The 23,953-nt window shown below is 35.6% G+C and overlaps 1 protein-coding gene across 2 annotated transcripts in view; it reads left to right on the top strand.

Moving 5' to 3' along the window:
- BMPR2 (bone morphogenetic protein receptor type 2) overlaps positions 1–23,953 on the top strand; it is a 135,944-nt gene that overhangs the window by 60,366 nt on the left and 51,625 nt on the right. For both annotated transcript variants that reach the window (XM_024563726.3, XM_045197996.2), the window contains 2 exons: positions 7,312–7,479; positions 8,539–8,709. In XM_024563726.3, coding sequence (XP_024419494.1) covers positions 7,312–7,479; positions 8,539–8,709 — 339 coding nt within the window. The remainder of the gene's footprint in view (positions 1–7,311; positions 7,480–8,538; positions 8,710–23,953) is intronic.

The following is a 23,953-nucleotide window of genomic DNA, read 5'->3' on the forward strand; positions in this document are numbered from 1 at the left end:
AAAAAGAAAAATCTAAATTTTCTGAAAAGTTAACCAAATGTTTAAATGATAGGCACTCTAAAATCAGACAAACATGGATTTGAATCTTTATCTTGATACTTAATAGCTGAGTGACTTGGGATAACTTCCTTAGCCCTATGTATGACTTAGTATCCTTCCTGGTGAAATTGAAATGATGAATGCCCACCTCATAGGGTTGTTGAGAGGGGTCACCAAGATACCAATTGTAATTTCCATTTGACAGTTAAATGTATAATGTTTTTCTTTCTCAAGTAAACAAATGTTTGCTATAATTTGAGGAAGGTTAGCTTGTTTCAGAGAAGGATACAATTTTTGACCAAAGCTACAGTATATATTACCAAGTTATACATTTTAAAATGCAGGAGCTACTGTAAAGGAGACATGGACAAAACCAAGGGGGAGGGTGGACATGGAGGTGGGAGGTGGGTTTGGCTGGGGTGGGGTGGAGGGATGGGGAGAAAATGCAGACAACTGTAATTGAATAACAATAAAAATTTTAAAAAATTCAGTGAAGAAGTACTCTCAACTTTGAATTGATTTGGACATTCTAGGATGGTCATTAGCTAGATTAAAAAAAAAAAACCTTGCCTAGTCAACCTTCAGGCAATAATTGATGGAAGGGGATAGACAAATCTTCACTGTTTCATTACAACTGTTCCTATCAATCCTGGCTAGAGGCAGATGAGGGAAATGGAAGTTCTGACATAGGAAATAAAGCAATAGTGGTACATTCTAGTGGTTGATGAGAGCCTAATTGTTTGAATATAAACTAGAGACTGGTATTCATGGTGGTTTGGCTCTCAACTTCTGACATACCCATAGAGGTTTTATTTATTTATTTTTTCCATTTATGATTTGATAAATCTCTTTAACGTCTGGCTTAATAATAAATAACTGTATTCTTTGTTTAATAACTGGTAAGGTACATACAATATACAATTTACCATTTTAACCATTTTGAAATATACAGTTCAGGGGCATTTAGTACATTCATAACCATTACCACTATTTCCAGAACATTTTTCAGCACCCCAATAGGAAAACCTATACCCGTTAAGCAATCACATGCTATTCCCCCTTTCCCCTAGCCCCTGGCAACAACTCATGTGCTTTCTATCTCTTCCGTAGAGGTTTTACAGTTTGGGATAAATGCTTCATTTCTTTGACTTCCTTTATAGACATTGTCTCAGAAATACACTTGTTATTACTCTGTTGGAAGTATTAGATATGAACCATCTACATTTTAGAAACTTATTTTAAAATCTACTGATTATTTAAGTCAAATTAAAGAAGATTTTTGTGTGTGAGTTGAAGGGGACACACACACACACACACAAGTCCTCTTTAATTTGACATAAATAAATCAGTAGATATAAACTCAAACTCCTAAGCAGAGTGAGGTATTCAATCTATTAGATTTACTTTGTGGACTTGACTTTCAAAGAGTGAGTCTAGTTTATGTTAAGAAGAACAATGCTTTATGGCGGGTTTTTCCATACATGCTCCAGGTTTTATTTTTGTGATATGTAGGACTTGTGTAATACAATTAAATATTTGTAAAACTGCATCTAAAGGAAGTTGGCATGCTGAACATATGTGGTTATAAGAAAGAGGTTGATGTGAGGAAGGGATAAAGGAGATGAATGGAGTGTGAGAAGGGTAAAGTATATGGTTGGATGTCTCTTAATCTATCACTGACCATTGCAAAATCGAAGGTGTTCTAAAATGCATATAATTCTGCAGCCAGTAAATGGAATAGACACTCAATATTGATAGCATTTGTTCTTTTCTCTATTCATAAATTATGAGAAAACTAATAAAATTATATAAAGTATAAAGTCTGAATTTTCCTCTTATAAAATATTGATAATTCTTTGATGTGGTAGGAAATAATAAATATTCCACCATCAATACATTAGACCATGCAGCCACCTTTTAGATGCGATTTGAGTGGTATAGTCTCAAGAACCCTCACCTTCTTTTCATGTCCCTGAAAAGTCATTCCCAACAGTTACTTTTTGTTTTCTTTATCAGAGATTCCTTTTTAAAATAAATTACTGCATTTTTCAGAAGTCCCCCATTTAAAAAGTTGATAAACTTAATTTTTTTAGAGCAGTCTTAGGTTGAGAGCAAAATAAAGTAGAAAATGCAGAGAGTTCCTGTGTAACCCATTCCCTACATAGGCACAACTGACCCACTATCAACATCCTGTATCACTGTGGTACATTTGTTAGAACTGATGAACCTACATTAGCACATGATCATCACCCAAAGTCCACAGTTTACTCTTGGGTTCACTTGTGTTGTACATTCTGTGGGCAAATGTATGAAGAGGTGTATCCACCATTGGAATACATAGAATAGTTGAACTTCCCTAAAAATCTGTGCTCTGTCCCTTCATCCCTCCCTCCCCTGAAGCCCTGATCTTTTTACTGTCTTTGTAATTTTGCTTTTTTCCAGAATGTTATATAGTTGGAATCATACATTATGTAGTTCTTTCAGATTGGCTTCTTTTACTTAGTAATAAGCCTTCAAGTTTCTTCCAGATCTTTTCATGTCTTGAAGCTCGTTTCTTTTTAGCTCTAATATTCCCCCCAAAAGACAGTTTCACATATATCTTCTTTCTCAATCTGTATACTTCTTATTTCCTTTTTAAAAAAATCCTCACCTGAGGATATGTTTAATGATTTGAGAGACAGAGAGAGAAAGAGAGAGAGGAACATCCATGTGAGAAAGAAATATAGATAGATTGCCTCCCGTATGTGCCCCTGACCAGGGATCAAACCTGCAACCTTTTGGTGTACAGGATGATGCTCCAACCAACTGAGCCACCCTGCCAGGGCTTTTTTATTTCCTTTTATTTCATGAGAGGGGACATCCTTGCCTTATTCACGATCTCAGTGGGAAAGCTTCAATTTTTTCACAATTAAGTATGATGTTAGCTATAGGTTTTTTTGATACATATGCTTTATCAACTGGAAGAAGTCCTCCTCTATTCCTTGTTTATTGAGAGGTTTTTTTTTTTTTAAATCATGAATGGTGTTGTATTTTACCAAATGCTTTTTCTACATCCATTGATATGATGTGATTTTTCTTTTTTAAAATTCTGTTGATTTTTAAAATATATTTTATTTATGTTTTAGACAGAGGAGAAGGGAGGGAGAAAGAGAGGGAGAGAAACATCAATCTGTGACTCTCTCCCATGGGCCCCACACTGGGGACCGGGCCCACAACCCAGGCATATGCCCTGACTGGGGATCAAACCCACAACCCCTGGTTCGCAGGCCAGTGTTCAATCCACTGAACCACACCAGCCAGGGTTGTTGATTTTTTTTTTTTAGAAGTCTCATTTCAACTACCTATCTACCTATGAATCTGTAGTTATTTCAAAATGAAAAAAATTTTAATGTAAAAATAAGTAATTCAAGGATACTTTTGTTTTTGAAATATATATAATACATGAATATATTTTCATGAAAATTCAAATAATGTAAGCATATTTGGTAAAAAGGGAAAAGGACAAATAATTAATACTTAGAATAGCCAGTTTTTCCTTTCCTCTTCTCATGAAAGCAAATAATTAGTATTTTTTAGTGTGTGCATAATACTTACTATGGATTTATATCTATAATGACAGTTAACTGATGCAGACATGATCAGACTATGCTATATCTTTACACCCTACTTTCTTGATAGTGGTAGAGCATGAAGTGGGAAATTCGAGACCACTGAGTATACCATACATGCTTCATCTGTTCCTTGTCATTGAATGCTGCATCTGATTAGCAAATACTGATCCAGGAAGTATATGTAAACAGAAAATGATTAATTTGGCTAGATATGTGAAGGAAAATAATATAATATTACCTCCACATTTATACTATTTTATAGCTTCATTTATTGTTGTGTGGTAGGAGGACAAGATGATTATTGCTTAGATATATAGTTATGTTAATCAAATTGGTTTTAGTGTTTATTATAACCAGATACCAACTTTTTAAAATGAGGAGAGCAACTTTTTTTAAAAAGATTCATGTCTAATCACTATACTTGGTTAAGAATGTCCCTTAAAAGAGCTAATTGACCACACTTGACTGACAAAATTTGTCTAGCTGACAAATTTAGAACAACAACATGTAAATGATCAGGTCTCTGTACTAAGTGATCTGTGACAATATAATGCTAGGCTATACTGTTTCTCGTTGTACTCTTTGTTTCATCCCTACTTTTCTACATTATTTATGAAGAATTCAAAACTTTGTACAGATATATTGCTGATACTGATTCTACAAATAGCATTTAAAAGGCTACAAACACTGTTTTACAAAATAAATTTTTTTTGACCAGTGCAGTTTAGTTAGAATTCTTGCTAGAACACCTTTATATTGTATAAGAATTTGAGAAATCATAATTTGAAAGTTGTTCTTAAAAATAGCAAATTACAATTGACCTATACTATTGTCATCATCATAAAATAATTTTTGAAAAGTAGGCTGAAGTTATTTTAAGAAAAATATTACTTAGTGAAAACTGAGGGATATTAAAGATGTAATTCAGTACCCTCCAATTGTACCTTTATTGCTTTGATAATCAATTCAGCGGGACAGGGGAGAGGGAAACACAGGGGACGTCGAACTTGGTTTTTTGTCTTTTCCTGTAAGGAGAATTTTAGGTTTCAACCACCAAGTTATTTAATAATGTCACTAAAAAATTTTACATGTGTTCAGGCCTTTAGCTACTTTACAGTTGTAAAAGAGATCCAGGAAGAGCAAAAATTTTTGTTTTATATCTTTTTTTCACAAGGATATACCTTTTCTTATTCTTTTTTTAATTAAATAAGGCACTTATTTATGTATGTTCTGTATATTTCCAGGTACAGTTAGATCCCTATTCATTAACTCAGTGTTCAATGAAAAATTCTAGTCAAAATGGATAACAGAAGAAGAGAAGAGGGAAAAATTAGGATGTCTTGGTTGTGGAAAACAAGAGATATTGAGTTCATAAATTCATCTGACCTTTCTGACAAGACAAAAAGGGAAAAAGAGTGGGTTATGTAACTTCAATATCTGGTAGTAGGAGGTAAGGAACATTTAACTTGAGTCAAGAAATGAAGTGGGACAAGAGAAAGGAATTATGCCTCATAGATAGTTTGTTTTTTCATATTACAGAGTTTTTGTTCATAGTTTGAATCTTGTGTTGTATATACTTTATAGAAATATATTTGACTTTAATTTCTATAATGATTTGATAAATTTGCAAATTAGGGGATAATCTAAGGAAATACTGGTATTAAGTGTAAGATAATTTGTAAGTATAATTAAGTTTGTCATTAGAGGAATTAAATATGTGAGTACATGTGCTAAAAATATGATAGAATCGTAATTAGGTTAATGTCCTAGAATTTTTTTTTTTACTATATTTTCTGGCCATTTAGTTGATATTAATAATTATCTTTTAGAAGACTGCCTGAAATGGTTTTAAATTGTGAAAATCAAGTCACATTTATTTTTTGGTAATTATTGTATCTGTGATTACTGAATTTAATAATTAATGTCTGTGTTCAAAAAGATCAGTATAAGATGCTTGAGAACTCTGTATTACCTACTTGTGAATACCCTATTGGCTACTTCAGTACTTTGAAAGATGATAGCTCCAGGAGTTGAGACGGGCTTGGACACACAGTTGTTAGCTGTTTCAGTTATTCTCCAAGTTTCAGCCTTAGTTTTATAGGTTCAGAAACATCATTTCAATGAATTATCTCCAGTCCTAAGGTGCTAGTGAATGAAGCCATTCCAAATAAGATACACCCAAAATGATCAGAGGCCCATGAGGAATATATATATTGGCCAAGTGTAGTAAACTGTTATTCTGACTAGTTGAACACATTAGAAAAGTCTAGTTTAAGAAACCAAATAAAGATTAACTATTGCTTTTGATAACCTTTTACTTACTTGGTATTCTGAGTAATATTGGTAAATATTTGTTAGATGATAAATTATGTAGCAAATGATCTCTTGAAATTTAAATCAGAGTATGTATACAGAGAGAGTTTGGTTGGCATTGAAATTAAATTGGGTTGTCCCTTAAGTATGAGGGATTATTGAGCATTTCTTCTTATGGCTATCATGTTCATAATTTTAATAACAAAGTCATTTTCTTTTTGCCCACTAGTAGCCATGTTTTTTGTTTTTTTAACTTTAGATTTCATTTATTTATTTCTAGAGCGAGGAGAAGGGAGGGAGAAAGAGAGGGAGAAAGACATTGATGTGTGAGAGAAACATGGATTGGTTGCTTTTCACATGCCCCCCACTGGGGACCTGGCCCACAACCCAGACATGTGCCCTGACCTGGAATCAAACCTGCAGCCTTTCAGTTTGCAAGACAACATCCAACCTACTAAGCCATACCAGTCAGGGCTAGCTTTAGTTTTTAAAAACAAATATATTAAGATATAATTTATACCCTGGCTGGTGTAGCTCAGTGGATTGAGTGTGGGCCTGTGAACCAAAGGGTCTCCAGTTCGATTCCCAGTCAGGGCACATGCCTGGGTTGCAGGCCAGGTCCCCAGTTGGGGGCATGCAAGAGGCAACTGCACGTTAATGTTTCTCTCCCTCTCTCCCTCCTTTCTCCTATCTCTAAAAATAAATAAAATCTTTTAAAAATTAAAAACATATATAATTTATATACCATGAAATTCACTCATTTTAAGTGAATTATTTTTTTGTAAATATATAGAGTTGCACAAGTATTGCCAGAGTCTAATTTTAGAATAGTTCTGTCTCCCTCCAAAGGAAACTGTAGTCACTCTCCTCATTCTTAGTTTACCGTGCCTAATGATGTAGGTTTAGCTTCCTACAACTAATTGTAAAATATGATAAAAATGAATACTATGAAATTTCCCAAAATTATTTGGTCCTCTAGGCTGGTTCATTTGTTTGTTTTAGAGTTTTGATAATTTAGAGCATGGACATGTTTTTTTGATATTTCTTTATTCAGACACCAAAATTATATAATAGGAAAAAAAGATTAAAATCATTTGTGTTAGAGGTGAATTGTCTTTGGGAAATGAATTTTCAGGTTTGCTTCTTATTTATTTGGAGGTTACAAATTAATTAATGAGCAAAGAGAAGTCATTGAATAAATATAAAATTACAAATTTATTTGACCCTTGTTAGGGATTTAGTAGGGAAATTTACAAAGCCTTTTAAAAAGACTCAAGATTTTATGTAATAATATTTTGCAAATTTATCATGAAATTAATTTGTTATTCTTTTATTTTCTTTAATTTAGCTTCTCAGAATCAAGAACGTCTATGTGCATTTAAAGATCCCTATCAAGACCTTGGGATAGGTGAAAGTCGAATCTCTCATGAAAATGGAACTATATTATGCTCAAAAGGTAGCACCTGCTATGGTCTCTGGGAAAAATCAAAAGGGGACATAAATCTTGTAAAACAAGGCAAGTAATACTTTTCTTATCTGAAATAACTTTGTGTTTCATACAATTGAAGTTTATCTGAAAAGCATGGAGGTAAATTAAAACCTTATCCTGAAAAGCAGTATTGTAGAAGCATGTATCCATGTATATATTTACCCATAAATTCCAAATTTGTAAATGGACATTGTCTTTTAGCTTATTTTAATAACACCTTTCTTACTATGATATTATTATATCCTTATTGTATGATGTTTACAAAATACAGAGAACTAAGAAAAATAAACATCTACAATTCCATACTTTTAAGAATTCTTTTTACTCTATTCTATTGGGTGTGTTTCAATGTTCCTCTATGTTTATATGTGTGTCTACTTTTTTTCAAAGTTAGGATAATACTGCATAAATTATTTCACACCCAGTTTTTTCTCTCTTAAGTTATATCATGAATGTTTCCCAATTTAAATAAACATTTTTAACCCCTGCACAATGTTTCATTGTTTACACATACCGCATTTTACTTATGCACTACTCTGTTGTTGGTCATTATGTTGTTTTCTGGTTTTCACCGTAATACATACCACTTTAGCAAACATAAACCTTTGATTTTATCTGATTATTTCTTTGTAATACATATCTCAAAGTAGAATTATTAGATTATAAAACATGAATATTTTAAAGGCTGTTCATAAAAATTTCTATGTGGCTTTTTAGAAATGCTATTTATATTTATATTCCCTCGCGCAGTGTATGAGAGTGTTACGAAATCCTTGTACAATTATATATATTATTTTTTAAACCTAGATCAACTTAATGTAGACAAAAATGAAACCTTACTGTTGCTTTAATAATTCTTATATTAATGATGAAGTTTAACAGTTTGTTGTTGGCTTTACCCTCATGAAATGCCTATTTATGCTTTGCCATTTTCCTATTATTTAAAAAAATGTGTCTCCTGTTGATTTACAGGAGTATTTTATAACTCATGAAGTATTCTGTCACATTGGTTGCAACTATTTCAGTTATTTCTTAGTTTATTTTCATTTTACTTTGGTTATATTTTACATTAATATCAATTTGTAGGATGTTGGTCTCACATTGGAGATCCCCAGGAGTGTCACTATGAAGAATGCGTAGTAACTACCACCCCTCCCTCAATTCAGAATGGAACATACCGTTTCTGCTGCTGTAGCACAGACTTGTGTAATGTCAACTTTACTGAGAATTTTCCACCTCCAGATACAACACCACTTAGTAAGTAAAGTAACTTACTTTTCCTTATAATTCCTTTCTCCCATGATTTGCAAAATTTAAAAATATATAGAAACATTCAGGTTTGGCAGGAGTGAGAGGGAGAGTTCCAGCATCATGAGACTATATCTAGCAAACACCTGAAATCTAAAAGCAGTGCACCAGGATTTCCAAGGTATTAGTGTATTACCAAGTGAATCCATGTGTAGTACATTTCCAGCTCCTACGGAGGGGAATTTGGGCAGTATTAAGAAAACTGCACATGTGCTTACTCTTTCATCCAGCACTCCCATTTGCAGGAATTTATCTTGAAATTCCTACAAATTATACACCCCCAGCATATGAAAATACATATGCATACAGTTATCCATTGAAGTATTATTTGTAACTGTATAATATTGGGAGCTACCTAAATGTTCAAGAATAGATTACTTGAAATACACTATGGTACGTATCTGTAATGGAGTACTAACTATACAGCTAACTAGCTTTGAGAAAAATGACTTAAAATAGTCTAAAATCTGGCCATTTCATCTCATCCTTGCCAGTTTCTTTTGATACTGACAATTCTGTTGATAGGGATGACTGGAGCTACATTTTAAGTAGTAACTTAATATGCATTGTCAGATTAAAACAATTTTTTTAACCTTGGCTCTTTCTAAGGCGACACCATTAATATCTTTCAGTAACAGTGCAACATTCATTTCATAAGGTGTAAATTATACCTTAATAAAGGTGTTAAAATGTTTATTGCTTATTCTCTGAGACCAGTATGCACTGAAACATTATCTCCATATCTCTACATTACGTTTTTCCAATAGCTTTTGTTAAAGCCTTGCATTTGCATTGCATTTTATACTTCCAAAGTGCTGTCACATGTATAAACTCTTTGAAGATGTATCCTTAATATTTAGATAGTTTAATCAAAATAAGCCCTTCTGTCCTAATGAATAACCATACTACTCAGGAGGAATGATTATTTAAATGGTTGTCTTTCTCTAGGAAATTTGACTTACAGCTTATCTTTCTTTAAGCTTTTGCCTATCATTGTATTGATATACTATCAATGTCAAGTTTTAATATGTTGGGCCCCCAACAAAATTTATTTTTAAGTTTAAAATTTGAAAGTATTTCGCCCTGGCTGGTATAGCTCAGTGGGTAGAGTGCTGACCTGCAAACCAAAGGGTCGCCAGTTCGATACCCAGTCAGGGCACATGCCTGGGTTGTGGGCCAGGTCCCCGGTGGGGGGGGTGCATGAGAGGCAGCCACACTTTGTTTCTCTTCCTCTCTTTCTCCCTCCCTTCCCCTCTATCTAAAGATAAATAAAAATCTTTAAAAAATTTTTTGAAATTATTTCAAACTTATAAAAACTCCCATATACCCTTTACCCAGATGCATCAATTGTAACATTTTGCTGTATTTGCCTATTCTTCTCTCTCTTTCCAGATATATATATACAAATCCATATTTTTTTCTTCACTTTTTGCAAATAAGGTGCAGGCATCATATCTAAATGTTTATATATTTTATAATTGTCTCTTTGTTTCTTCTATTAAACTCTAAAGTCTTTGGTGATAGGGACTTTTATTTTTTAATATATTTATTGATTATGCTATTACAGTTGTCCCATTCCCCCCACCCACTCCACTCCATCCTGCCCACCCTCTCCCTCCCACATTCCCCCCCTATAGTTCATGTCCATGGGTCATAGTTATAAGTTCTTTGGCTTCTACATTTCCTACACTATTCTTACCCTCCCCCTGTCTATTTTCCACCTATCATCTATGCTACTTATTCTCTGTACCTTTCCCCCCCTCTCCCCGTCCCACTCCCCTATTGACAACCCTCCATGTGATCTCCATCTCTATGGTTCTGTTCCTGTTCTAGTTGTTTGCCTAGTTTGTTCTTGTTTTTGTTTTAGGTGTGGTTGTTAATAACTCTGAGTTTGCTGTCATTTTTACTGTTCCTATTTTTGGTCTTCTTTTTCTTAGGTAACTCTCTTTAACATTTCATATAGTAAGGGCTTGATGATGATGAACTTCTTTAACTTGACCTTATCTGAGAAGCACTTTATCTGCCCTTCTATTATAAATGATAGCTTTGCTGGATACAGTAATCTTGGATGTAGGTCCTTGCGTTTAATCTTGGGTAATGTAATGATGATGTGCCTTGGTGTGTTCCTGCTTGGGTCCAGCTTCTTTGGGACTCTCTGAGCTTCCCAGAAGTCTATTTCCTTTGCCAGATGAGGGAAGTTCTCCTTCATTATTTGTTCAAATAAGTTTTCAATTTTTTGTTCTTCCTCTTCTCCTTTTGGCACCCCTATAATTCAGATGTTGGAACGTTTCAAGATGTCCTGGAGGTTCCTAAGCCTCTCCTCATTTTTCTGAGTTCTTGTTTCTTCATTCTTTTCTGGTTGGATGTTTCTTTCTTCCTTCTGGTCCACACTGTTGATTTGAGACCCAGTTTCCTTTGCATCACTATTGGTTCCCTGTACATTTTCTTTTGTTTCTCTTAGCATAGGCTTCATTTTTTCATCTGGTTTTCGAACAGATTCAACCAATTCTGTGAGCATCTTGATAACCAGTGTTTTGAACTGTGCATCTGATAGGTCGGCTATCTCTTCCTCGCTTAGTTGTATTTTTTCTGGAGCTTTGAAGTGTTCTGGCATTTGGGCCTTTTTTTTTTTTTTTTTTGGTCTTGGCGCATCTGTTAATTTAAGGGGCGGAGCCTTAGGTGTTCCCTGGGGCAGGGTAAGGCTGGTCGCTTGGGCTGTGATGCTGTATGTGGGGGAGGGGCCGAGAGGGAGCAATGGCGCCCGCTTCACTCTCCTCTGGATTTCAGTCTTTCACTCTGCTTCCCACAATCAAACTGGGCCCCTCTGGTGCTGGCTCCCGAGTGGGTGGGCTTGTGCACGCTCTAGGCCCCTGTGGGTCTCTCCAACGACCTCTCCTGTGAGGCTGGCAGTCTCTCCTGCTGCTGCCCCAACCCCCAGGGGCATTTTCAATCAGAGACTTGAGGCTTTATTTCCCCATGCTGGAGCCCTGGGTTGCGTGGTCTGCTTCGCTCCCTGCCGTTTGTCCGGTTTATCTATGTGCCAATGTGGGGCCGCAGGGTCTGCTAGTGCTCAGACTGCCTGTGCCCTTCGTCCCACACTCCGCCAGTCTCGGTCCGCCACAGCCACGCGAGTCCTCTCCACCCCTCCTACCGGTCTGGATGAATGTTTATTTTTTATTTCCTTTGTGTCGGACTTCCTTGCCGTTGGATTCTCTGTCAGTTCTGGTTGTTCAAGGAGGCGCAGTGTGTCTACCTATGCCGCCATCTTGGTTCTCCGGGACTTTTTTTTTTTTTTTTTTTTAATGTCTCTTTTTCTCCACAGTGTCATTGCAGTGTCAGACACATAGTGGGAGTGCATTGCTTGTTGAATGAATAATTTAATAAACAAAGGGAAATGTGCATATGTGTAAATTCTGAAATGTAGTCATGGGCTGCCCAACTACGGAGATATGTTCTGAGAAATACATCATTGGGTGATTTTGTCGTGTGAAAATCATAGTGCAGTTATGCAAACCTAGATGGTTTAGCCACACCTAGACTATTTGGTATAGCCTGTTGCTCTTAGGCTACCAAAGTTGTACAGCATGTTACTGTACTGAATACTATAGGCAGTTGTGACACAATTTTAAGTATTTACATATTTAAACATAGAAAAGGTAGAGTAAAAATATGGTAGAAAAAATAAAAAACATGGCATAACTGTATAGGGCCCTTACCAGGAATGCTTGCTCACTGGGTGAGTCAGTGAGTGCTGAATGACTGTGAAGGCCTAGGACTACTGTACACTACTGTAGACTTTATAAACACCGTATACTTAGGCTATATTAAATTTATAAAACAACAGGAGGTCAAATCAAGCACAAGAGAAATGATGCAATCAAAAGACCCAGTAAATAGGAGATGTATGAGGCTACTACTGGTGTAACATGGCATACTGTTTTAAAACAAGCTTTTTTTATAAGTAGAAAAAAACACTCTAAAATAACAAAAAGTATAGTAAATACATAAACCAGTAATAGTCATTTATTACCATTATTGTATATTAGTACTGTATATAATCACATGTGCTACACTTTGATATAACTGGCAGTATAGTAGGTTTGTTTATACCAGCACTCAGGAGACATGTATTAGGTGGTGCTATCAGCTAAGATGTCACTAGGTGATAGGAATTTTTCAGCCCCATTATAATCTTATGGGACCACCATCGTATATCATCAGGTCCGTTGTTCACCAAAGCATTGTTATGCAGCACATGACTGTATTGTAAAATGCTTGAAAAGAATCAGTTTTTTTCTTACACCTGGCAAAAAGTGAATTTAATGGATTCATTTACTAGTGGACAAGGTATTTATTGGAAGCTGGTTTCTACTGTCAGTTAAAAGCACAAATGCAACAAAATAGTTAGTGAGATAGCAAGTGCAGACAAAACAAAAATACTGTTAACTCCCTTATTTTATAATCGTTATAGGAAAAGTATAAAAAAGCTAGCCCTGGCTGGGTAGCTCAGGTAGCTGGAGTGTCATCCTGATATGCCAGGGTTGTGGTTCCACCTCTCATCAGGGCACATACAAGAAGCAACCAATGAAAGCATGAATAAGTGAACAAGAAAATGATGTTTCTGTCTGTCTCTCTAAAATACCAATTTTTTAAAAAGTATGTAAAATTCATACTCATTCCTGTTCTTTCACCTCTCCCACCAAAATGAAGCATCAGATTTTTAAAGTAAATCAGGAGTATAGAAAACTTTTCCTAAGTAGATGCTGTTACATGGTATCATTTTCAAAGAAGCTTACTCCAAAAGTACAATTGTAGCATATTTTCATACTGTTAAAATGATAAACAAGTAGATTATTACTTTTTTAAAGGCCACACAGTGAGGCTATGCTGTAGCGTAGCAATTTTCAACTGGTATGCCACAAGAATTTTTTAAAACATGCAATACCTGAGTATGTAGTCAGAGGCATGGACCTCTTTTTCCTTAGATTGTTAAATTAGAAAATTACAACAGTCAACACTACAGTAGCTGTCTGGTATGAATGAATCAAAATTATACTTGTTTTTTGTCAGGTCAGCAAAAAATACATGTTTTCATGTACTTTAGAATTTAATAGTTTATGTGTGCCATGAGATGAAAAAAGTTGGAAATTGTTGCTCTAGGGAAAAACAGAGGGTACATAATGTTCTCTGTTAATCCTACACATGCCTCTCTAGATTGTTTTCAGAACAGTACTTCCTGATCAAGCCATTCATTGCATTACTGGAATTACATCCTTCTCATCAAGTATGCATTTACATAATATCACCACATTTATTTGCCTTCTTACCGTTATAATGTACATTGAGTAGGGTTAGACCCTAGCAGCGGTGAAGGAATATATGGATTATTGAGACTAACAAGATATAGCTCCCTTTCCTCAGAAAAAAACTTTTTTCCACCTTCAGTTGTAGGTGAAGACCATGAGGTACTTAAGTGATATAAACTAAAGCATATGGTAGCAGTGAATCTTTAAGAATAATGTGGGGGGAAGTTGTCAGGGAAAATCTGACAGACTAATCACATGACCATAAGTGAATGTAGGTATTTTGCTGAGACACAGAATCTCACAGTAATAATCATTCAAGGATTACTTTGATGTAGAGTTAGAGGACTGGAGAAAGGTTATTCCATCTCTCTGCAGCTCTAAAATTATTTTTTGAATTTCAGATATTATGTAGTCTTACAAAACCGCCTTGCATTGTTTTTCATAGGCAATTAGGGCACAAGTAAATGAAATCTCCATAGGCTATTCATTCTGGCTGTTCCCTAAAAAATTGAGCAGAATTGGAAGCCTGCTGATGCTTTTTGTTGAGACATGAACACAATGTCTGTTTTAAAATAATTAAATAGTTAATTACTAATGTTGGAAAAAGGAATATAAGCCATTGTTATATGCCATAAAAATTAAGGTTCTATTTGGATCACCAATGATTGGCCAGTAAAGACTCTAGCTCTCTGTTCTCGAAAAAGCTTTTTCCTTCAATCCCAGCATCTTAAGTGTAGTATACGTGTTGTTTTCCTCTACTTAGAAGAATTATTACCCTTTAAAAAAAAGAGGAAGAATGGAAAAGAACTTCTGATATTTAGAAATCCCTATCAGTTATTTTGCTGATCTGAGGGTTAGATTTAAGGTTGCCACCAGAGGCTTATAGCAAGTGTTCAAACAGAAACCACATTATCAGATTAATTCTCTAAGACAAAACTGGGTAGAGATAAGGAGATTTATGGGCTGATAACTCATATTCTGGGTCTTTATACCTCGATTATTAATTTTTCAAATGTTTTCTACTGGCAAGACTATAGTAGCCTGTCTCTTTTTAAGGGAATTAGTACCATATTTGACTGCTTTCATTATATGGGAACCTTAAAAAAATATTTGCCAGTAGTTCCATGCCTATTTAGTACATAGTAGACCTGACTCTAGACATAATTTTGGAATTAATTAAGATTAGGTACTTTTCATCCGTTGAGATCTTTTTTTTCTCAGGCCCTTTTATTTTTTTCTTAGAAAATCCTTCCTCTGTTGTATCCACTGATACATTAACTTTTTCAGGCACTGGCCTTCCTTTCCCTAGCAACAAATGCTGTTCTTAGTTCTTTTCCCCCCTATTTGTGTTAGATATTTATTTAATGGGTCTTGCTTCATAAAATACTTACAGTAAACTTGAGATTCTTAATGTTATTCCAGATGGGATAAGTCTAGTAGTGAAATTTTAATTCACTTTATCAGGATTATAGTTATTAGACAGAATGAGCAGTCTTTTTTTTTCAGTAAACATAAAGAGAATTCTGCCATTTAGTATATAGTGAAAGCAAAACTAGCTAAGTAACATTTTTGAGCACTCAGTGTGTGCTAGCAGTGTTTTAAGTGCTCTTTCTTCATTAAACCTTTCTATTTAACCCTTACGGAAACATATGAGATGGTTATTGTTATTTTACATTGAGAGCACTGAGGCGCAGATATGTAATTTACCAAGTCTCACAGCTAGTAAGTGGTAGAGCCAAGATTAAAACTTGGGTGTTTTGCTTCCATATTATGTGTTACTAACCATTACTTTCTACTGGTTTTAATCATTATTCAATTGTTAATATAACCATTACACTCAAACAGGGGACCCATTTATATTTGTTTGTTCATTCATTTGGGAGGCGTAGAAAAAAGATTTTTTGAAAAATACTTAATTAAGATTCAAAGACCCCTTCATAATTTTTTCACATCTGTATACCACTAGGTACACATTGCAAATGTTTTCTATTTTTACGATATATTATCTAATATTTTTGTTTAGATCATCTCATTAAAAACTATATGTTTTAAAGGGAAACTTTTCATCACTACTATAAATGTAAAGCCAGCATCATAGGTAGAGGGTAACTTTAAAAATTAATTATTCAAAAGTAAGATGAAGACAAAACCGTGTTATTAACTAGCTAGATATTGTTGCTTGCCAAATTTCTAACACTTAATTAAAACATGCTTTCTTTGTTACAAAAGGAGAATAGCAAATGTTTGAGAGGTAATAGAGATAACCCTGTTTACCAAATTGAGATTTTCTTCAGTAAACAGACAAAAGAAAGAAAACTAACTTTTATTACTGCATATCCACATACTACCTAAAACCGGAAGTCTGACACTTTAGGAAAGTAAACTATATTTTCCTGTGTCTCTTCCAATCATGAGAGACTTTGTAGAACCTACTCTGTTTAAAAAGAAAATCAGTCCTTATTTTAGGTAAATAAACTTATATCTATAGTATTCTTTTACCTTCTTATATGCCTAATTCACTCTAATGTGTTTGTAAATTTCCAGAGTTTGAAGGAAGTGTATAATTATTGCAAGATTTGGACTGTTATTTTGTAACAATTTCTTTTTAAAAGATCTTTTTCTTTAACGTTTTGATTTAGAGAGAGAGGGGGAGAGATTTGTTGTTCCATTTATTTATAAATTCACTGGTTGATTCTTATATATGCCCTGACCAGAGATCGAACCTGTAACCTTGGCATATGGGGACAACACTCTCATCAACTGAGCTACTGTGCCAGGGTTGTAACAATTTCTTGATAAGAATTCTGAAGTTGGTGTAATTAACCTCCCTAACTATAAAGTAAACAAAATAACTAAATTAATAGAAAAGAAGGCAAAAATTCATCATTTTTTAAACATTTAAACTCAATTCATTGTATTCAGTGTTGCAGGTTCTTGGATGACTACAGTATAAATATTCTTTTTTCTTTTATTTACATTATTCATTAAATTTATAGTTGGATCAAGTTGATGAGAAAAGATTGAATTGCATGTAAAGCTGGGTTTAAGAAATCACATTCTAATTTATGCTGTGCTGTTAAGATTAGAAATTCTAATTTTGATGTGTGGCAGCAAATATTTTTATCTTATACCAAGCTAGAAAAGAAAGCCTACGTTTAAAGAAGTTGGTATTGGTTGGCATAGGACCACAGGTAGATATTTAACTGTTGTGAATTTATGGTGATTTTTCAGTTTTTACTACTTTTGTGATTGTATTAAAGTGATTGAATAGACAGAAAATGGCCCCTAAAGATGGAAAAGAAGGCTTTGCTTAGTAATTTATGAAGCATTTTAAAAAGAGGCAAAACAAAATATATTGTTCCTTTTTATACTTATTAAAAATTTTAGAGCCCTGGCTGGTGTGGCTTAGTGGTTGAGTGCCAGCCTGTGAATCAAAGGGTCACTGATTTGATTTCTAGTCTAGGACACATGCCTAGGTTTCAGGCCAGGTTTCCAGTGGTGGATGTGTGAGATGCAACCACACATTGATGTTTCTCTCTCTCTCTTTCTGCCTCCCTTCCCCTACCTCTAAAAAATAAAATAAATACAATCTTTAAAAAAATGTAAATCTTGAAAAAATAAATTAAAATATTAGAGGAGAATGTGAAGAGAAATAGAGAAAAATGTATCTTTTAAAAATATTAATTCTGCCCTGGCTGGTGTGGGTCAGTGGATTGAGGACCAGCCTGTGAACCAAAAGGTGGCCAGTTCAATTTCTAGTCTAGGGCACGTGCCTGAGTTGCAGGCCAGGTTCCCAGTAGGAGACATATGGGAGGAAACCATATGTTGATGTTTCTCTCCCTCTCCTGCCTCCCTTCTCCTCTCTAAACCTAAATAAATAAAATCTTTAAAAAAAAATTAATTCTTGCCTTGGTGGCATAGCTCATTTGGCTCACGTTTCATTTCCATAAGCCAAGGTTGAGGGTTCTATCCTCAGTTAGACACATACAAGAATCAACAGTGAATGCGTAAATAAGTGGAACACCAAATTGATGTTTCTCTTTCTCTGTCCCTTCCTCTCTAAAAATCAATAAATAAAAAGTTTTTAGACTTCCGGCCAAGATGGAGTTTTAACTGTGCCTCTTTGCACAACCAAAAGAAGGACAGCAACAATTTAAAAACAAAAAACAACCAGAACTGACAGAAAATCGAACTGTATGGAAGTCCAACAACCAAGGAGTTAAAGAATAAACATTCATCCAGACTGGTAGGAGGGGCAGAGATGCACAGCTGGGCAGAGAGGACTCGTGGCAAGGCAGTGGCTGGAGGACCAGGGCGAGCAAGATGGCGGCTGGCAGACCCAGCGGTCCCACATTTACGCAGATAAACTGGGAGGAACAAAGAGGGTGCGAGACAGACCACGCAACCCCAGGCCTCCAACACAGGGAAATAAAGCCTCAAACTACTGATTGAAAACACCGGTGGAGGTTGAGGCAGCAGTGGAAGAAACTCCCAGCCTCACAAGAGAGTTCGTGGGAGAGACACACAGGGTCCTAGAATGTACACAAACCCACCCACATGGGAATCAGAACCAGAAGGTCCCACTTTGCTTGTGGGTAGCAGGGGAAGTGGCCGAAAGCCGGCAGAGAGCAGAGCAAGCGCCATTGTTCCCTCTTGAACCCCTTCCCCACTTACAGTGTCACAGCACAGCGACCAGCGTTACCCCGCCTTGGTGAACACCTAAGGCTCCGCCCCTTTAAATAACAGGCACGCCAAAACAAAAAAGAAAAATGGCCCAAATGAAAGAACAGATCAAAGCTCCAGAAAAAAATACAACTAAGCAACAAAGAGATAGCCAACCTATCGGATGCACAGTTCAAAACACTGATAATCAGGATGCTCACAGAATTGGTTGAATTTGGTCGCAAATTAGATGAAAAAATGAAGGCTATGCTAAATGAAATAAAGGAAAATCTAGAGGGAACCAACAGTGATGGGAAGGAAACTGGGACTCAAATCAATGGTATGGACCAGAAGGAAGAAAGAATCATCCAACCAGAAAAGAATGAAGAAACAAGAATTCAAAAAAATGAGGAGAGGCTTAGGAACCTCCAGGACATCTTGAAACGTTCCAACATCCAAATTATAGGGGTACCAGAAGGAGAAGAGGAAGAGCAACAAATTAAAATTTAATTTGAAAAAATAATGAAGGAGAACTTCCCCAATCTGGCAAAGGAAATAGACTTCCAGGAAGTCCAGGAAGCTCAGAGAGTCCCAAAGAAGTTGGACCCAAGGAGGAACACACCAAGGCACATCATAATTACAGTACCCAAGATTAAAAATAAGGAGAGACTCTGAGAAGCAGCAAGAGAAAAGGAGACAGTTACCTACAAAGGACTTCCCATAAGACTGATTTCTCCAAAGAGACCTTACAGGCAAGAAGGGGCTGGAAAGAAGTATCCCAAGTCATGAAAGGCAAGGACCTACATCCAAGATTACTCTATCCAGCAAAGCTATTATTTAGAATGGAGGGGCAGATAAAATGCTTCTCAGATAAGATCAAGTTAAAGGAGTTCATCATCACCAAGCCCTTATTATATGAAATGGTAAAGGGATTTATCTAAGAAAAAGAAGATCAAAAATATGAACAGTAAAATGACAACAAACTCACAGTTATTAACAACCCCACCTAAAACAAAAACAAAAGCAAACTAAGCAAACAACTGGAACAGTAACAGAATCACAGAAATGGAGATCACATGGAGGGTTATCAACAGGGGAGTGGCAGGGGGAGAGAACGGGAAAAGGTACAGAGAATAAGCATAAATGGTAGGTAGAAAATAGACAGTGGGAGGGTAAGAATAGGAAATGTAGAAGCCAAAGAATTTATATGTATGACGCAGGGACATGAACTAAAGGGAGGGAATGCGAGTGGGAGGGGGTGTGCAGGGCAGAGGGGAATAAAGGGGGGAAAATGGGACAACTATAATAGCATAATCAATAAAATATATTTTTGAAAAGTTTTTAAAAATATATTCTTTAATGCAGTAGTAGCAAGATTCTATTTGCATGTTGTATTGTTTGGGTCAGTTTTTATTCCAAAGTTTTGTTAGCTCTGCCCTGATTATCAATTCCATCCCATATCTACCTGCTTTGCCCGTATTTTCTTAAAAAAATAATCCCTCTTCATGTTGGTGTTTTAAAATTTTATGTTACTTGATTGTATTGATCTACAGAGTAAAGTCTATTGACGAACCAGGCTTTACCAGCAAACTCCATGGAAACTTTTGCTCTGTGAAATCTAAGTCCCAAGCATATATTGTGGAATTGACTGATATTTAGAAATAAATATCTTCTGCTCTTGTTGGTGTGGCTCAGTGAATTGATTGCCTGGCTTGTGAACCAAAGGGTCTCTGGATCAATTCGCAGGCAGGGCACATGCCTGGGTTGCTGGCCTAGTCCGCAGTAGGGGGTTTGTGAGAGGCAACCACACATTGATTATTTCTCACCCACTCTTTCTCCCTTCCTTCCCCCCCTCTCTAAAAATAAATAAATAATAAAAGCTTTAAAAAGAAAGTCTTCTGAAATACTAGACAAATTTGCATGTAGGTCAAGAAATAATTTCCATGTCTTTAACATCTTCAATTCTTATTTTTATGATTTCCAGTTCCATGTGTGTTTCCTCTTTACTTTCCTTATCTGTGCATCATTTCCTTGTAGTACCTCTGATTACTGAGAATTTTCTGCATATTTTCATATTTAAAAAATTGAATATTCATCTGATAAATACTTAGTGGTTTCAGATGTTGATGTACCATAAAAAGTAGAATTACAGATACATGAAAGCACTTAAAATATTTTCAAAACCAAGATGAAATTAGACATTGTTTGAATAGCAACTGTCTTTAAAATAATATGTTGTTTTTTCTAATGGAGGTATAATCAACATATAAAATTATATTATTTTCAGGTATTCAGTATAATGATTCACTATTTTTATATGTTGCAAAATGATTACCACAATAACTCTAGTTAACTTCTGTCACCATATATAGTTACAAATAGTTTTTTCTTGTGATGAGAGCTTTTAAGATTTCCTTTCAAATATGCAATTCAGTGTTATTAACTATAGTCACCTTGCTATAGTCACATTATATCCCCATGATTTTTTAATTTTATAACTGAAAGTTTGTACCTTTTGACCCCTTCACACCTTTCACCTACTCTGCATCTCTTGCAACCACCAACCTGTTCTCTGTATTTATGAGTTAATTTTTTTATTTTTACATTCCACGTATTGGTCAATCATACCAAATTTTGTGTAACGTTCCACTTAGCATAATGCCCTCAAGGTCCACCCGTGTAGTTGCAAATGGCAAGGTTGCCTTCTATTTATGACTGAATAATAATACATTCTAAGGGTGTGTGTGTGTGTCACCATTTTTTTATCCAATCATCCGTTGTTGGGCACTTTCGTTGATTCCGTATCTTAGCTATTGTGAATAATGCTCCATGAACATGGGGGTACATATATCTTTTCAAGTTAGTGTTTGTTTTCTTCAGAATTGCTGGATCATATGGTAGTTCTATTTTTAATTTTTTGAGGAAACTCCATAATCTTTGCGCCAATTTACATTTCTACCAACAGTGCAGAAGAGTTCCCTTCTCTACAAATCCTCTGAAACACTTGTTATTTCTTATCTTTCTGATAAATAAAATTTAATACTAGTTGAGCAGACACAGTGTTGGCTGGGAATGCACTGACAACTTCAAAACAATGTTAAGCACCTAAAGTGTCTCTCTAAAAAAAAGACAAAGAGCATCTAGCTGGAGCTTTCAGGAATGACTTTCAAAGCCATACTACAGAACCTCGGGAAGAGAGTTGACATCTCTTCTGAGAAAACTTACTGCTGTAGAATCTTAATGCCACTCTCATGATCAGGAATCCACTACACTCTGGAAACCATGACTGCTGCTATCCCTGCCACTCCTTGTACCAGCAAAATACTTATGTGCTTTTTTTCTATACCCATGAAATGGGTGACTGGACACATGTCTCTGCTGATACAGCATATGGTAGCGTAAACTATGGTTCCCCAAAGATATCAGGTTGTAATCTATGGAACCTGTAAATGTTTCTTCATTTGGAAAAAAGATTTTTGCAAATGTGATTAATTAAATTAAGGATTTTGTGATGGGTAGATTATCCTGGATTATCTGTGTTGTCCCTAAATGCCTTTAGAAGCTCCTTAGAGAGGCAGAGGGAAGTTTGACACAGGGAACAGAAGGCAGTGTCAATCTGGAGGTGGAGATTATAATGGTGCAACCACAAGCCAGGGAATGCCAGCAGCCACCAGAGGTGGAAAAAGCCTAGACCTCTGAGAGAGCACAACCCTGTGAACGCTGTGATTTAACCCAGTGAAACTGGTATCAGACTTTTGGCTTTCAGAACCATGAGAGAATAAACTTCTGTTGTTTTATTTCATCAACATTGTACTAAATTTGTTATAGCAGCCACAGAAAAATTGTTTCCACTAGCCATTTTTGCTTTTAGAAACAACAGAAGAACAGATTCATCTCAGTGCTGCCTTCCAAATCTTTTGTAAGTGCATTCAGTTGGCTGATGTAACATCAGATCTGAATTCCTGCAGAAGATTCTAGGAAATGTAGGCTTTTTGCTTTCTAGCCTTTGCATTTTAGGAAGGCACACTAGACTAGAATGAAGGCAGAGTGGATAAGATTGCCCCTTATATTACAATATCAAAATATCTATCACATTTTTTTTATAGCTACACAATGTAATTTTTTGAGAGAATGGGGTTCTTAGAGAGGCAGTAAGCAGATGGGTGGGGGCGGGGCATGGAATGAATGGTAGAGGGTATTTCTACTCCAATCCAAAGTCTTTTGCTCTGTCTCTCTATTCGTTCTCTCAAGAACCAGTCACAGTCCAGCAGTGCCACTGCCCTTCAGCTCCCTGATCTTTCTTTGCCACCTGTTTCCTGGTGCCTTATCTCAGGCTTATTTTATTTATTGATTTTAGAGAAAGGCGGTGTGGGAGAGAAATAGAGAGGGAGTGAGAGCGTTGTTTCACTTATTTAGGCATTCATTGGTTTCTTCTTGTATGTGCCCTGACCAAAGATCGAACCCACAACCTTGGTTTTTCTGGACGACACTAACAAACTGAGCTACCTGGCCAGGGCCTCATGCACATTTTAGTATCTCTAGTCCTGGACTGTAGTGATATGCTTTATTAAGCACATACAAACATCCTCAGGATATTGTCGTAGACTTCCCTTATTCCCATTACTTTACTTGCTTATCCTTATGCATGTATCTCAGCATGGGCATTTACTCCTAGAGGCAGTAGCATGAGATCTTTAGAAGATTTTTTGGTAGCCTCAAAATTTGTAATAAACAATTCTCAAGAACTTTTGTTTATATAACTACTTCTAGGAAATAAGTCAACTTGCTTAGTCTGTTCTACGTGGCATATAATGTATACAATACAATATAGCCTGCCCAAGTATTTGAGAGACTAAGCACCCAAGGCATTCAATGGTTATGCTGTTCTTAAATGATTTTTTAAAAGTGATTATCCATTTTCAAAATCATGCCATGGTAATAAATAAGTACTAATTAGCTAAGACACACTGCATGGTAATGATGTGGTTTGCAGGGTGTTCAAATTGTTTGGTAATGTCACAGCATCACAATTTGTATGATTATAGGCTGGGTGGAACAGATATTACAGATAATTACAGAGATCTCCCAGGACTATTGTTGATAATTCATAAGTGATTGTTCTTGTTCATTTATGTGTTTTGTGAGTAACAACTCTTTTAAAGTGTTGAGATGCATTGCATATCATACTTTCTATTCCTTAATCCATTTAATGGAAAATAAATCTC

The sequence above is a fragment of the Desmodus rotundus genome, chromosome 2 (genome assembly GCF_022682495.2).
Source record: "Desmodus rotundus isolate HL8 chromosome 2, HLdesRot8A.1, whole genome shotgun sequence".
NCBI lineage: Eukaryota > Metazoa > Chordata > Mammalia > Chiroptera > Phyllostomidae > Desmodus > Desmodus rotundus.